General features: G+C 38.1%; 1 protein-coding gene across 2 annotated transcripts; it reads left to right on the top strand.

Annotated features, from left to right (window-relative positions):
- Positions 1 to 5,853: 5,853 nt before the first annotated feature.
- On the top strand, positions 5,854 to 17,053 carry TAB1 (TGF-beta activated kinase 1 (MAP3K7) binding protein 1). Of its 2 annotated transcripts, none has more exons than XM_026694855.2 (11): positions 5,854 to 5,991; positions 7,982 to 8,118; positions 8,581 to 8,734; positions 9,840 to 9,926; positions 10,745 to 10,883; positions 11,143 to 11,256; positions 13,633 to 13,744; positions 13,856 to 14,000; positions 15,002 to 15,224; positions 15,552 to 15,708; positions 16,421 to 17,053. In XM_026694855.2, the coding sequence occupies exons 1-11, from the start codon at positions 5,884 to 5,886 to the stop codon at positions 16,626 to 16,628; spliced, it is 1,584 nt and encodes a 527-aa protein (XP_026550640.2). In that variant the 5' UTR covers positions 5,854 to 5,883; the 3' UTR covers positions 16,629 to 17,053. The 2 variants fall into 2 exon arrangements, with proteins under 2 accessions (XP_026550640.2, XP_087824426.1); XM_087968300.1 differs by lacking the exon at positions 5,854 to 5,991 and adding an exon at positions 6,024 to 6,188.
- Positions 17,054 to 17,448: the final 395 nt, after the last annotated feature.

The following is a 17,448-nucleotide window of genomic DNA, read 5'->3' as shown; positions in this document are numbered from 1 at the left end:
ATTAAACTCTTTATTTACAAATTGAACTCTAAATTCTTGTAGTAATGGACATTACTTCATGCCCCTTTTCTTTTCTCATATGGATATAATTTTCAATCCAAATAGGAGCTTACCTCAGTCATTCAGTATCTATTGCAAAGGCTAGCAAACATTTTCACCTGACTATGGTGAAAATGTTAACTCATTTATGTCATCCTGCAAACCAGGATTGCAAGTAAGGGTATTGAATCTTTCACTTTAAAATAAACATTATACTCTTAGATCTGGGCGTGGCCAATGTCTGTCTTAAATCTTCTTCCTTACAAAAAGTTCAGTAATGATTCTCTTTGTGTTCTTTTCTGAAACATTTTCTGTTTCATTCAGAGAGCACTAGATATCAGTCTGGCTTACTTCCATTAATTCCATTTAATTGAACATACCCAAACGGTAACACTGGCTACTACATAATACAAACATTTTATTTGAACAATAAAAGGTCTTTCTGTAGAAAAAGTCCACCATCATGCAAGATGTTTTGGCTACTCAGAACTATATTATTTATTTAATTGTTTATTTAAATATTTATATGATGGTCCAATTTGCAAAAATGCAACTCTGGGGAATCAATAACCATAAAATAAATAGTAATCCTCCTTGACAAAGGCCCGGTAACAAGAACAATTCACACAATTGGGACATAACAACATATGCTTCCTCCCCCCAGGAAGAGTTCACTGTTAGCATTGTGATGATTGCTCTTTGATACACTACTGGAATCTTTGCATTAATTTCTGACACAAGATTGCTGCTGTTTCATACTGAATTATAAAGCAACTGAATTACCTCAGTGTTTCGTTCAGTTTCCACATAAAGTGTGAGGAATTGATAAATTACACTTATGCACAGAGGTCATGCTCAATGAGTTGTCACTTAACTTAGCTTCCTGGAAGATGGCTATGCCTCTTTAGAACCATACATATGCCCTTTACACTAACGTATTCCTTGTGGGGCAATTCTAGTATAATTTGGCTGCTTGACCTAATGTGGTAAAACAGCTTGGAAATATAATATCGGCCTGAAACATTGCATTATATTTCTCAAGTATCTGTTGTTATCTTCCTCAGATTTTGATTGTTCAGAGGGACTATAAACCACATAAATGTTGACAATTAAATTGATCAGCATATAGGGATCTCCTTGTTTAATGATATCTTTGTTTATATCTGCACAACTTATGAGCCACTACAAAGCGAAAGAAAGATGACCTTGACAGAGATGTGCAAGCTCCATTACCAAAGCAATGACGGGTGAAATGTATCTTAAATGTACAGTAAATAGTATTTGGCTCAGGAGTGTAAGAAGGAAGAGGTGCAGTACAATCAGAATAGCAAGATTCTGTTATTATAGACAACCACAATAAAAATAATTTTAGCCATCCTCTGGAATTGATTTCCTAATCTGGTCTACCTGGTGAGGTTGAAAGCCCCCAAAGTAAATATCCATCATCCAGATGAAGATGATCACTAGCCAACAGTGTAGGTTGTTTACTGAGGGTTTGGTGTTTGCCTTATATTGCTATAGAGCTGTATGAAGGCTAATGGTTCATAAAAGTTGGCTTTAATTTCTTTTGTGCCCAGCAAATAGGGAAATACTTGCATATATCTCACCTGAAGACCATTATCATTTCGATGTACAATTAAGGAAGAATGGATATCCAGTCCAATTATTTATTATTGAATATTGAAATCAAACTAATGCTTCTCTAATCTTTGTATTTTTCCCTAGTTTTTTTTTCCAATAGTGGACAGTGGTTCTTGGTATTTGATGCTGATAGATCTTTGCATGATTTCAAATGCAAAGAGAGATCTTATGATATTAATCTGGAAGAGAGTAAGAAATCATAGGCCAGTTCATTTTACATCATGCAATACATACATACATACATACATACATACATACATACATACATACATACATACATATACACACACACACACACACATATGGTATTCAGCTTTGTTCGGGTATTTTCCGTCATTATAGTTGTGCTTTTAAAGTTGTAGCAACGTTTCAGCAGAATCTCATCTGACATCATCAGGCTTCTGTATTGTGTTCATCTGTGAGTCAGACTTTTACAGTTGTTTCAGTTTTTAATTTGGGGCTAGCCTACTGCTGTGCCAGAATGGTTTTTTTCTTCATCCTGATTGGTTGGGAGTCTTGGTCTGTGTTTATTGGTCTTGGAGTTTGCTGTGTTCTGCTTGACTGGTGTTTCTAATATCTTCTGTCTGTTTTGTGGCTTTTTTGTCTTGATTGGCTGGCAACATTGTGTTCCTGTATTGGAGGCTTTTAGTGTAGCTTGGCTCCGAGTAAATGGACGGCTATCATTTATTAGGAAGCTAGGTTTCATCTGGGTGCCTGGTTGGGGTGTGTTTGAGCTGGAGGTATCAGGGGGGATCTGTTTGTGCCCAGGTGTTTGCCTGGCTTGTGGTGTGGAGATTTTTTTGTTTGTGAGTGCAGGCTTCCAAATAATTGACAGTCTGGTGGAATCATCTCTTCTATTCATGCTTTCTGGTCTTACCTGACTCCCAACCAATCAGGATGAAGAAAAAAACCATTCTGGCACAGCAGTAGGCTAGCCCCAAATTTAAAACTGAAACAACTGTAAAAGTCTGACTCACAGACGAACACAATACAGAAGCCTGATTATGGCAGATGAGATTCTGCCAAAATGTTGCTACAACTTTAAAAGCACAACTATAATGACATGGGAAAATACACGAACAAAGCTGAATACCATATATATATATATATATATATATATATATATATATATATATATATATATATATGTATGTATGTATGTATGTATGTATGTATGTATGTATGTATATGTATATGTATATGTATATGTATATGTATATGTATATGTATATGTATAACATAGACTTTATATATACACATATATACATATGTGGCAATGAAAGAGTGGCTTGCTCCCTACAGGATCCCCCAAATGTTCAGTGAATTCTTAGCTCCACTCATTTTATCCTCTTCAGTGTATTTCTTCCTACCAAATAATAGAAGAAACCCTGACCTCTTGGCACCTCTGTTTATGATGTCATATATGTTTGTGGTTATTTAAAAAAAACAAGTGAAGGTGATAATTACTGATATCAATAAAATTGTTACATTGAAAATTGTAACAGGAGTGTTCTGAAATTTTCATTCTCTCAAGTTTACATTATTACATTAGTTAAAATCAGGGGTGGGATCCAACAGGGTTAACTACTGGTTCGGTGATTTACAAGGTTCAGTGATTTATGATGTGCTTCCCTGCACTCTGTGCGCGCCTCTAAATCATTATCAGTCTGGTGCCTGGACAGCTGAGCAGCACTGCGTGTCGAGAAGCAGTCTTTGAAAAAGTACCTTTTTCTGCTTTTTTAACTGCAGCTGTGCCTCGCACGGCAGCTGAAGTTGAAAAAAGTTGAATAAAGGTCAGGTAAGAGCGCGGGCAGGCGGGTGGGCAAAAACATCAGCAGACATAGAACCGGTTCTATGTCTGCTGCTCTTCAGAGCTACCGGTTCTACAGAGGTGGACAGAACTGGTAGAAACCCACCCCTGGTTCAAATGAGTGTGCACAATTTATGGTCTCAAGGTCACATGCAGCCCCTGAAAATCTTGAAACAGTCCCCAGAATCCTTTCAAAAACTGTTACAGAATTGTAATCTTTAAGGTGACAGCCAAACATTTTGGCACCAAAAATCAAATCAAGTTTTAATCATATTTGTTAGATGTAGATCACCACCTTTCCTCCAGGAGCTAAAACTGGCATGTACAGTACTCCTTCTTTCTAATTTTTTTTCCTGTAAAGTAGATTCAGCTGAAAGTAATGGCTGGCCAAAGTCACACAGTGAGTATTTGGTGAGAAACTAGATTTGAATCAGTGTGCTAGGTGTCATGTTTCTGAAAATTTAACCAGTGATTTTTGCAAGCTGGTACAAGCCACTTCCATTGCACCGCTGGCTTGAATCCAGATCTCCCATATCTCAGCTCAACACCTTCATCTCTTCACCTAACTGGTTCTACCATCTGTTTTCCCCAACCTCGTCTGATTTTTGAAGCAGGCCCCAAGGAAAGTGTGGCTCTTGATATGAGAAAAGATGCATAATCTTAATGTGAATTTTTAAATCTCAGTTACCAACTTGAAAGCTTTTCAGGGCAGTTCACACAATATTAAAATGTCCTTTGTTTTCTGAGAAAATGGGGTGGGTAAAGAACCAAGAGTACCCATCCACAGCTCTTGTTTTTTATGTGCCTTACACCAGCCAGCAAGTGAGAGAAAACGACTTCTCAAGGTAACGTAAAATAAAGGCAGTTGTTTCCAGTCATTAGCATGGTGAGCTAATACTTTATACCTGCACTAGCAAACCTTGTCAGCCTATTGGGTGCAGAGGCATTTGGGTACAATCCAGGGGGAAAAATGACAAACCACTGGATTCATTTGATCATCTGGTTTTTCCAATGGCTAAGATTTCCAAAAGACATTCTTGCTGGGACATTAATAGAAGTGGCCAGTTCTCGCCTTACGACCAAAATTGAACCCAACATTTCTGTTGCTAAACAAAACATTTGTTAAGTGACTTTTGCTCCATTTTACAACCTTTTTTGCCACAGTTGTTAAGTGAATCACTGAAATTGTTAAGTTAGTAACCTGGTTGTAAGGTGAATCTGGCTTTCTTGTGGACTTGTCAAAGGGTTGCCAAAAAATGATCACCTGACCCTGGGATACTACAACCATCATAACTATGAGTCATTTGGCAAGTGTCTGAATTTTGATCATGTGACCAAGGAGATACTGCAGTGGTCCTAAGTGTGAAAAACAGTGATAATCACTTTTTACAGTGACTTTGTAATTTCAAATGGTCACTAAACAAACTGTTGTAAGTCGAGGCCTACCTGTACTGTATGACACTGAATTGTTAGGGTATTGTAATGGCAAGAAGCCTTCTCTTACCAATTTCCAAAGCATTTCAGCACAGATCTCAGGTTCACAGCCAGCTTGTCGATCTACTAACCCTTTCCAGACCATTCAAGAAATAATCCATTTAATTTACAGTTCTGCAAGTTTCATTTTTGGGTCTTTTGGGGACAACCTTAGAAGAGCGGCCATCTTGCACCTAAAACCTGGCTTGGTAAGGCCTGTCAGACTCATTCATTTCCCATTTCTCCAAGAGCTCATGGGGAACTCCCCTCATTTAATCCTTTTATCCTTACAACAACCTTGGCAGATAGGTCAGGGTGAAAGTGACTGGCCATAAACCAAGTAGGACGTTCTATGAAAAGCACCTGGAATCCATCTCTCCAGACTGAAGCCAGGACCTTAAACACTATACTACAATTTGGAAATAAGTGGTAAACTTAAAACTTAAGCAGAATTGCAGTAAGAAGGCACCAAAGGTAACATGCAATTATCACAAGATAATATCTTGCAGGCTACCGAAATTTCTCAGAGATTATCTAAGATGTGGATTCGCAGACTTAAACGCCCCCAATTCTGTGAAAATGTACAACGTGCAGCCGTTGCTGATCAAATAGTACGATTCAGTGCAAGGCTTAGAAATATATGATCAATTGAATATAGAAAGCCAGTTGGTGCTGATGTCCGCGGCGCTCCTCCTGCTTTATCTGCAAAATAACAGCACATCCATTGTGGTAGCCGAGGACTACATTGACAAATTTCTGCTGCAAATAGATAGCGTATACAGTAGTCTTTTTTTTAAAAAAAAAAATCCGATACGCAAGACAAAACGCAGACGAGCAAAGCCACGAGCCTCAATACTTCCTCCCGTCCTCTCGAGGGCGCTGTCGACCGAGGGAAATTCCGCAGGCTAAAACTACATCCAATGGCCATCCTGCAGCCAGATCCTACCACTCTTGCCCGACGATGGGTGGGAGGAGGGTATTGCTTCTGCGTAAAGATGGCGGCAGTAAGGAGGAGTCTTCTGCAGAGTGTGAGCACCTCCGCTTTTTCTATGGGATCACGGGAGGGCCGCGGCGGCGGCGGGGGTGAACGGACGGAAGAAAGTACCAATCCCGGATTTAAGGGAAGAGTCGGGTGGCTCGCGGGCTTCTGGTTCCCCTGCCTTGCCCACACACGGAAGGATGCTTTCCTGCAACAGTAACGGAAGGGATGGGCGTGCAGGCAGAGGTGCACGGTGTGCTCTCTTAGTAGTAGGAGCCAAGGGCATGCGGGGGGGTTTCTCCTTTAAATGACGCAGGCAGCAGCGAGGTCGCATTTTGGAGTGCGTTAGTTTTCTATGCGCCAAGATAACTCCCCCGGGAGGCTGGGCTGAGAAGTATAGGCATTGCAGCCAACACAGCCAGAAGGGGCACCGTTGTGAAAGGCGGGTGCGCCCCATTCCCGTAAGCTGCAAAATGTAGGGCGTGTAAATAGGCTAGAGATCCTAAATGTCTGTGGAGACTCTCAGTCATCCAGGTCATGGTTGTCCCAAAGGTGCTTTTTTTCAAGAGGCAACTGGACAAAATCAAAATTGAACAGCCCTCTCTCAACAGATGGGGGGGAACGGGGGACGACGACATCATCTCTCTATCTCCAGTCTACAACAGAGTCTTCAACAGTTCCAAGAGGGCTCCACACCCATATGAACCACTTGGGTGACCCTGATGACACAGATAAACCTTCAGGTGACCTTAATCACCCCTAAAAAAATGCAAATGACCAGCTGTCTGCAAGGACTATAAATCCTTTCAATCCCCACCATCCAGTCTGAGTGGAAGAAGCTTCTTGGATGAGAAGTTAAATGTCTTCAACTCCCCACCCAAGTCCAGTTGCCTCTTGGAAAAAAAGCACCTTCGGGGCTAGATCCTAACTTGTCTCCCAAACTTTTGAATGAAACCAGATATCCTGCTGTGTTTTCTTCCCTTTTTCCTCTATTTTCTTCTGGATACAGTTGGTAATAAAACTTGCAAATTAGAAACTAACTGAATTGGAGCAACTTCATGCTCATAATTTTCACAAAATGTACATAAAAATGAAAAATGTTTTCCCACTCCAACTCTCCTCGGGAATATATACCTTATTTTATTACTTTATCAGGGAAAGAGATTAAGTGAAATCAAAACATGGTCACTCATAACATACAGCATATCAGTAAGATACTCCAGTTGTACTACTTATGTTCTTGGTGCATTATATTCTACAATCCTATTTTGCATCAGCTTTGTTGGGACAATTTTCTCAATATAAAGGTTAAAAGAAAAACATTGGTAGTAAAACAGCTTCTGGTGCTCTTATGATATTAATGATATAACAAAATATTTCTATTTCTGGCTCTGGCATATACAATATAGTCAAACTCAATTCAGCATTAGTCATGAGTGGTGCCTATCAAGATCTAAATGAAGAATTTTGCAGATTTCAGTGAGCTTGCAGCTTCCAACCTGCACGATTTGCACTCTTGCCCTTAGATCCATATAAAAAAGGAACTACTTTATAAATACTTATGCAGTATTTCTAGGGAAGATTATTCCAAATGAAGATGTTACAGTTCTGTGGTGTATAGACAAATATCATGCAATCCATGTATATACTGGGGGAGAAGAGTTGTGACTTTCTGGAGGATAACTATTTTAAAAATGCAAGAGGAGTATTGTCTGAACTATGCATTGAAAAACAATTAAATAATGATAATTAAAATGTATGCCTCTGACTAGTTTTGCAGGACAAGTTATGTATATTCAGATGGTAGTATAGCATATGCCGACATGGGCATTTAATATCTGGAGTTAAGCTTCAAGAAGCAGGCAGTAAGTAAGAGTGATGCAATAGCGGAGATAATATGGTTGAGGGGGCAAGATCTATGTAAGTATGAAGAGGATCTTAAATATTGTAACTGCTAGCACTCTAATAAGCATTCTGATTAATATATCATTTATTCCATTTGCTTTTATTGAGAAATGGAGCTTTTTTCTTGTAAATAGGAGCAGCTTTCAAGCTGGACAGATGACCTGCCGCTATGTCTGCTCTCTGGTGTTGGCTCAGCTTCTAATCGTTCCTACACTACTGATGGAAAGGGCACTGAAATTCATCCCTTAGAGGACAATTGGTTGAAATTCAGGTAAGTAGCCACAGATTTGAATGGAACTGTTCAATTGAACAAGGCAGGGGTGTCAAATTCAATTTCGTTGAGGGCTGCATCAGGGTTGTTTTTGACTGCTGAGATGGGCATGGCCAGCTTGTTACTTGTGTGGGGGCACCTGCAGTGGCCTGAGCACATTGCCAGTGAAAACGGGCTCCCAAGCTCCATTTTGGCTGCGACAGCCTCCTGCAACCCACTGTCAGCAAAAATGGAGCTCGGGAGGGCCGTTCCGTTTTCTCTGGCAGAGGGACTGCGGGCTGGTCCTTTGCTGTTTCCAGGACGGCCTCACGGGCCAGATCTAAGCACCAGCCTGCAGGCCTTCAGTTTGACACCCCTGGAACAAGGATACAATTTTCTCATTCTTTCATTTGGTTTTCTGTGGCTGTTACTCTGATTACATGAGAAAGAGCACTGCTTACCTATCTTGACTCATTTTGACAGAAGTGAAAATAATTGCTACCTCTATGGAGTCTTTAATGGTTATGATGGTAACCGAATCACAAACTTTGTGGGAGAGCGGCTTTCTGCAGAACTCCTGTTGGGCCAGCTGAATGCAGAGCAGGATGAGGCAGAGGTGCGCAGAATCCTGTTACAGGTAATAAAACCTCCTCTTTATGTATAATTGTTTTGGGATTTGTAAATGAAAAATAAAAGAATAGGAAAGAAAACAATAATATCCAACAAATTATGAAATCGTATTCTTCCAAAACCAGACGTAAATCATTTGAATCAATATACCCTGATGTTTTTATAACACCAACAATTTATTGTCTGTGCTTTCTGATACATATTCTGAGGACTTCAGTAGGCTTGGAATAAAATCTTTTGAAGATTTGATTTCAAATTCAAATTTAAAGAAGTAATATTTAAACATTTAGACCCATTGATAATCCATTATTAAGTATTCAACTCTTTATTCCATAACTTAGAAATATCAGTAAATTCAGTTTTTCAATTTCTGATATGGACCTGGTTTAATTTTAATAACAGACAATATAAAAATGAGATTGAGATTTCTATGAAACAGCTGTCTGATCCATACTGAGAAATAAAAACTTGCTATGTTGAATATATTGCTACTGATATGTGTTAACAAAGAAAAATATTATCTGTAGTTATTAAAAATCCTTGATTTAAATAATTATTCCAAGATCTTCCCATGTTTTTGAACAGAACATCCCACAAATTTATATATTTATGAGACTTAGCATCAAAATCCAATATAAGTTCAATGAAGTCCAAACATGTTTTAGTTTCACATAAGCCAGGAAATAAAAAAATGTTTTTGCTATTCAAATATAAAAGTAATCGCCAGGTTCTCAATGTCACTTTCCAATACAATTGTTAGAGGTTTATATTTGGTTCTCATTTCATAAACGATGGAGTAAATGCCCAATTGTGGAAAAACTGATAAATTAAAATCTTCAAAAAAATAATCTTAAATTAGCCAATGAAATCCTTTGGTGGCTGTCTCTAGAAAAAACACACTTTTCTTTTTAGGGTGCATCTTTAAATTAAGGCTACATAAAAGTTCAGCATTCTTTTCATGTAATGAAAATCATTATTGTATTATACTATGATAAGAACTCTAAAATAGTAGTAGTAGCAATAGAAAGTTTCTTAAAATGCATGTTTTTAAAATAGGGCCAATAGGGATCTAATAGGCTGTTTCTATTGATCTATTTCTGGTACTTCCTCAGGCCTTTGATGTGGTAGAAAGAAGTTTCTTGGAGTCCATTGATGATGCATTGGCAGAAAAAGCCAGCCTCCAATCTCAGTTACCAGAGGTAACTCCACATCTTACTAGGCAATTCCAGGAATATTGATTTCCCATTTTATTTTTGGAAACCCTAATTGCTTATGTGTTATTTTAGAATTTGGGTAGCTAAGTGCTAGGTGAGTAGAAGCTGGAATAATAGACTATAAATACTGTATGCACAAAACTAGGCCCTTGTAATCCGTTAAATAATTAAGCAATAATGCAGTTCTTTGAGAGGTACTTCAGTATAGTGGTTAAAGGTTAGAAGATTGTGAGCCTTAGACACGAAGCAAACTGGGTGATCTTGACTCAATCATTCTCTCCCAACCCTAAAAAGGAAGCAGTGGCAAATTACTTCCAAAACCTTGTCAAAAGAACTGCAAGGACTTGTCTGGGCAACACTTACTCAAAGGCACACACCAAAAAAGCCCTTTAATGTCTTATGTTTATAACTATTAAATTAATTGGAAATTCTGTTTCATGCATAGCACGAGTATTTTGAGAGGGAAATGTTTTGGCAATCCTGACCTAATACAGAGATGGTTAGGCTAAATACAGTTGAATGCCTTTGTTGTTTCGTAGCTTGTTTTGATCCTGTCAAATGCTGTTATGTGATTGTTCCTTTTGTATTAAAAATGTGCTAGCAGTTTAGAAGACTAGCAAATTTTTTATGGCATAAACTTTGTAGACTGGAGTGACTTTTGTCAAATGCATGATGTATTTTCCTTACTTGACAGATATATATGTACATAGGTGAAGAAAAATATAAACTGAGCAATTCTTTTGGTGTATAGAAGATTTCCGAACTATATTGTTGATAAGCTTAGTTATGGCTTTGTCTTCTAGGGAGTTCTCCATCACCAGCTTCCTCCTCAGTACCAGAAAATTTTGGAGAGGTTGAAGTGTGTAGAAAAGGAAATCTCTGGAGGAGCCATGGCCATTGTGGCAGTGATTCTTAACAACAAACTTTATATCGCTAATGTAGGTGTGTTCCTCTTCTACGCTTTTTGACTTGGTACTTTCTGAGTCCAGCATTGATTGATGAGCATTGGTTGGTTGGATGACAATATATTTGTCCAAGGAAAATGCTTCTCTAACTTCTCAAATGACTACAAAAAATAGCTCTGTGAAACCGCTTGGAATTGTACAGTTTCCTAGCAAGAAACAAAAAAGAATTTTTGGTCATAGGGTGATAGTGGTCAGTTACAGTTTCTGGCTTTGCATTGTACGTTCTCTCTTTACAGGAACAAACCGTGCACTTTTGTGCAAATCTACCATGGATGGATTGCAAGTGACACAGCTCAATATGGATCACACTACCGAGAATGAAGATGAATTATTCCGTTTTTCACAACTGGGTAAGAAATGTTCTCCTGGCAATTACTAAGAACACCACAACCCACAACAAAATCAAGTCAAATTGATTTTGGATCAAATAAAGACTGACTTCATATAATTTGGCAAGGTGAGGTGAATATAAGATGAAATAGTTAAAATTAGTATGCTTGACAAAGTGGAAGGAAATAAACCATGGATAGGTTACATTGGGTTACTTGAACTCTCTTGAAAACTATGAATTATTATTGGGAACATTAGGTGAACCTTTAAATGCCTAGTAAACCTGAGTCATATGCAAGTCTTTGATTCTTAACTATTTAAAAATAATCACACAAGCAGTTGGCTGAAGTTATGATGCAGAAATAGGCAAAGCCACAGAGGAAAAAAATTCTAGAAGAATGCTTTAAAAGCCCCCACCATCCTCAAAAATTGGCATTTTAATTTGAAACAAGCTGGATAAAACAAAATATATGAGGGTTTTGGAAAAGTATTGTGAGTTTTGTAAATAGATCCCAGATTACTTCCCTGTAGTAGGGTGAAGAGATTCCAAAATAAGATTTTTTTTGTTTTGTTTCCTTACAGAGTATCACTATTTATTGATGGGTTCTCTGGTTAGCAGTGTCAAGCTAAAGCATGCCTAATTGAACAGGTGAAGGTAGTAATCTCTCTCCTTCCCACTATAGGAAATATATAATTGAATATCTGAATATCAGAGTAGATGAAAAAGAGCTTTTGTTGCCATCACAGGTTGCAAAACTAATATTTTATTTGATCTCAGCTGTAGTATTCCCAGTTACAGAGAATACACAGAAAAACGTTCACCAAAGAACCTAGTTGTCTTCAGTAGGTGAGCCGTTACCTATACAGCTACTAGGAGTCAAACTCAGGTTAATTAAATGGCTTTCTGTTGTATTCAGGTATTCCTAAGCTCAGGCATTTATTGATCTCTGGAAAAGTAGACATTCATCAATTGTGCAATAAGCCAAAAAACAAAACAAAAAACCCAAACTCTTGCTGTGTCCTTTTCTTTTTTCTTTTCTTTACCCAGAGAACACTATTAAATGGCTGCTCACATCCAAATTGTTAAGAGGATAGCAAATAAAATTCCCAAGAAGAGCTTTTTGCTAAATGTTACTAATCACTGTAGGTGTATTTGGAAATCATTTTGTATGATGTGTTCTTTTGAGAGGTAAATTATGGTAACAAATTATTTTCTCCTGCTCCCCCTCATCTAGGTATTATTTTGATCTGTAGAGGTTTTGAGTCAGGTGTCTTTTACCTCCTTTCCTTCCTGAATCTTTCAATTGAAGGTGATAAATGTGGAATCCATGGCTTACTGTGTACAAAACAGATGTTCTACAGTTGAGCTTTGGGCTCTCCCAAACATTGTTTTTTTCATCTATGTTTGCTTTCTAAGTCAAAAAATTAATTCAAAATTAAGATTATCCCAAGATTAGAGAACATTATCTCATCTTTTTTTGCTTGGCAGGAAGCATACTTGTTTTTATGTTGTGCTGGATTGCTTTGCTGCTATTCACAACCAACACAGCCTGCTGGTACACCTAGATTTTAGCTAATTTCAGAATTAATAACTCAGATAAAAATTTTTCAGAAGTTCTTGGAATTATTTAACAGAACAGTATAGTTGCTGAAAAACCAGGTGTTGGAAATAAACCTCATAAATCATATCATTGCATTACACACAGGAAATTTCAATATTCCCCTCAAAACTGACTTGAGTAAGTAAATTATTCTAGATTTTATTTGCATCTCAAACTAAGATTTCTTAGATAGCTCTCAATTTTTCCTTTGTAGTAATCAAGTCAATGCACAGCTCTTATGGTGAGGTAGAAAAATGAATGATAAATCTGAGGAAAATAAATATAAATATTTTGATTTAGGTTACATTGCTGTATGAAATGAACTGATATATGATTAAAGTATTTTGAAGTATATTAAAAAATTTCTGAATTTTCTGATGTGTAGTTGTAATTTATGAAGGCAATGTATATTATGTTTTCAGAGGTGTCAAACTCGCGACGACACATTGTCACGTGCTGTATCACAACTTCCCCCCCCTTTGCTAAACCGGGGGTGGACGTGGCCAGCGCCTGACACATCCAGCCCTTGGGCCGCGAGTTTGACACCCCTGTACTAGATGGTATAAGAACATCCAGGATAAGAAGCAGCGTTTAGAATATGAGTCTGCACTTTCTTTTCAATAAATAACTAAAGATGAAAGTCAGTTCTCTGTCTTGTACTCCTTTCTGAGTCCATGATCTTTTCCCTCATTGGTTAGTTAATTTTCCAGCTGACATTGCTGGAAATGCAAATGACTTGGAAACTCTTAGAACACGTACCTAAATCAATGAGGCTTTTATTTTATACCCTGGCAGGTTTAGATGCAGCAAAAATAAAGCAAGTAGGAACCATAGGTGGGCAAGAAAGTACTCGGCGTATTGGAGATTATAAGGTCAAATATGGCTACAGTGATATTGAATTTCTTAGGTAAGATAAAGCTTATTTGTATCTTACTCTTATTTCTCTAATTGATTTTATTCTATTGCCAAATCCTTTTTCATTGCATCATATAGTACTAATTGAGATTTCTCTTTGAAGTGCTGCAAAATCTAAGCCAATCATAGCAGAGCCTGAAATCCATGGCGGGCACCCATTAGATGGTGTCACAGGCTTTCTTGTGCTCATGTCAGAAGGACTCTACAAAGCTCTAGATGCTGCTCATGGACCTGGACAAGCCAATCAGGTAGACACTCCACAGCAATTAAAAACTGTTCTTTTGTACCACATTATTGTCTTCAGATCTAAAGGGGAGAGTTTCAATTTCGGAGTGCTTATAATCTGTGGATAACAGTACAGCATTATAGATGAGCCATTCTTATAAAGGCCTGGCCAATAATTTAGAGAGAATTTGAATATTCTAAGATGTGCAGTATATATAGAACAAAATCTGGTGTTTTATTAATGTTATATTTAGAATGTAGAAAACTGATTTTGTATTCTAAGCTGCAACTACCATTGGTTTATCTTGGGACACGATAAGCTGCTTATTCCAGGGGTCATATAATAACCCCATCAACCCTATCAAATTCTTCAGGTAAAGAAGCGTTACTGGCTTAGATGCCTAAGATGTTAATTTAAGAACCTTTTAACCATCATGAAATGTCAGAAGTTGTGATTGCATCAGAAGTAAATAATAGTTTTAATTTTATCAAATTCCTTGTAAGCATTCTGGGCAAAATCAAATTCATTTTTTGAATCTGCATTTTAAAAATATTTCTTCAGAATTGATTTGACGCAGCAATGAGAGACCATGATTACCCAGAACTAGGATTAGATGCTACTTTTAAACCGAAGCTATTTCACAATATAGGCTTTTCGTTGATTAATAGCTCAAAATTATATCTCTGGCCCATTATTTTCCATTATGGCCTGCAGCATTAAATCAAGTAATAAACAAAACTTTGCACAAATAGTACTTGTCAGATAGTGGCTCTTGAGCCTAAAAATGCAACATGTGTGCCCTCCATGCATGCGCCATCTGATTCTCAGGGTTTTGTTCATAGGATACTTGTTTTGCTTGGTGCCTGCTTTGGGGCAGGACTCCCCCACAGTTGTCTAAACTGAAGTTGCTTTGGGGCTGCTCACAAATAAGTAACTCCTAAGTGACGGGAGGAACATCCTTGGGGCTTTCCATTAATCCCATTACTGCCAACATATTTTTCTGTAAACCTCTTCCTTTTCCAGGAAATTGCAGCCATGATTGCCACAGAGTTTGCCAAACAAACTTCATTGGATTCTGTGGCTCAAGCAGTTGTGGATCGAGTTAAGCGTATTCACTGTGACACCTACGCCAGTGGTGGTGAACGGTCCAAATTCTGTTCTCGTCATGAAGACATGACAGTCCTAGTAAGAAATTTTGGGTACCCTCTAGGGGAGATGAGCCAGCCCACACTGACTCCAACACAAGGTATGGGAAAATTAAATATTTCTACGACAGAAATTGTGCGTGAAAGACAGCATCAGACCTGTACTCTTCCCCCAGTTGGTTGTGTGAAAGAGAAAAATATAAAAAAAGAGGCGCACATAAAAAGCATGAACACCTTGTGAGATTTAGATTCGGCTTAGGATAGTATGAAGTATAGTATAATGCTATTTTTTTTCATTAACAATGTAAGGTATTCATCATTGGATTAAAGGGCCGTGTTTTTAACGTTTAGGGGGAAAATTTTAGAACAAAGCTACTGGCATTTTCCAATTTACCCATTCTTTTCATGATGTATTTCTGTACCTGTAGGTGGTCGTGTCTATCCAGTGTCAGTGCCATACTCTAGTACTCAGAGCACAAGCAAGACCAGTGTGACTTTATCACTTGTGATGCCTTCCCAAGGTCAGATGGTCAATGGTGCCCACAGTAGCTCTACGCTGGATGAAGCCACACCCACACTTACAAAGTAAATGTTCCCTTTAAGTTTTATTCCCTGTTTCCTTTTATTCCTGTTATCCATGGAATATTAGACATGTTACATTTTTTTCTAGCTGCTGCTTAGTGTAAATTTCCAAGCCCTCTGCTGTTCAACATTTTTGTTAATGACCTCAAACTGACCTCTTTTCTCAAAGAATTTAGAGAATAATTACATAATTTTTCAGTGACACAAAACTAGAAATGGCTAACACTTTAAAAGAAAAAGAGAAGATTCCAAAGACAAGCTTAGACAAGCTTGAACAATTGGCTAAAACAGATAAAGGAGAAATTAGTCCTGTATGGGGGGAAGGGATGAAAGTCACAGACATGGGTTTAGAAAAAATCTGGCTTGCAGTAGTACATATGAAAAGAGCCCAGAGTGTTTCATCAGCTAAAAACTGATAAGAATTGGTGTCAGCAAGGACAGGGACAACGTTAAATCTAAAAAGCCTTTCAGAATCTAAACCTGCTCTCCTAGGGTCTCCAAATTAAGTGAGGCATCTATGTGATCACCTTGCTCAATTATCACAATCCCAGTTTTCCCTATTGTGGCTGTTAAGTGATTGTGCAGCGGGGCCTTGGGGATGGGGGAGGCTTTGAGAGGCCTCACTGTAAATTATCTTTGCTATGTCATTTGTGAAGACTGAGTGAATGATTGCTTTCTTTCTTTTTTCCCCCTCACTTCATGGCGTTGCTTACAGTCAAAGTCCTACTGTGACTCTTCAGTCTACTAACACTCATACGCAGAGTAGCAGCTCAAGCTCAGATGGAGGCCTTTTCCGTTCTCGTCCTTCTCATTCTCTCAGGCCGGATGAAGATGGGCGCGTTGAATCCTATGTAGACTTTGCAGAGTTTTACCGCCTTTGGAACATGGACCACAATGAACAGGGGACAATCACTGTGCAATAATGCATGGAGGGTAACTCCTGTGAAGTCCCACCAGGCAGTAGGTTGCAATTCATCTCTTGGCTGACACAGCATTTTTCTACAAAGCATGATCTTTTGGAGACTTTGGAACAAATTGCTAATGTGATTATTCTCATCAATCTGTCAAGCATATTTACACATGTTGAATTCTTTTCTAATGGTCTCTTCCACTGTGAAATCTTGTGGCATTAGAGAGGGTTGCAAACCCTTACTTCATGGCTGTAGAAGAATAGTCAGCAGCCAGACTTCTCTTATGGATAAGTCCACAACAAGTATCTGTCAAAGAGTGTGTGTTGTATGTATGTATATATGTATGTGTATGCATCTTGTTGAAGGAATAAATGTGGGAATACTTATCACGATATGAAAGATACCTCTGATTTGCAAAATAAATGATAACTTATAGTTATTACTCTTGCCATTTTTGTGAAACAAATTTTAATCCGTGATGATATGCAGCAGGGATGTTAAACTCCTGGCCCATGGGCTGGATACGTCACGTGTTGGCCATGCCCACGCCCAGTTTAGCGAAGGGAAAGTCCCGATAAAGTCACATGACAATGTGAATTTGATACCCCTGATATATCCTCTGTTCCTGCTGTAGAGCTCCTAAGGAATGAATACCATCTAGGTTTTAATCATTTTAGAGCTTCAAGAACAGATACCTTTTAAAAGAATAGATGATATACACATACATAATCTCAAATACTGATCCACTAATTTTGCTAAAGTGTAATACAATGAAAGAACCTGCCATTTCAATTTGTGATCCATTGTAAAAAAAAAAAAAAAGGGGGGGGGG

Source organism: Notechis scutatus, chromosome 6 (assembly GCF_049901735.1).
Source record: "Notechis scutatus isolate UNSWTSFEM ecotype Mainland chromosome 6, rNotScu1.2, whole genome shotgun sequence".
Taxonomy (NCBI): Eukaryota; Metazoa; Chordata; class Lepidosauria; order Squamata; family Elapidae; genus Notechis; species Notechis scutatus.
The sequence above is the reverse complement of the archived record's forward strand: the minus strand, read 5'-3'. Positions and strand labels throughout refer to the sequence as shown.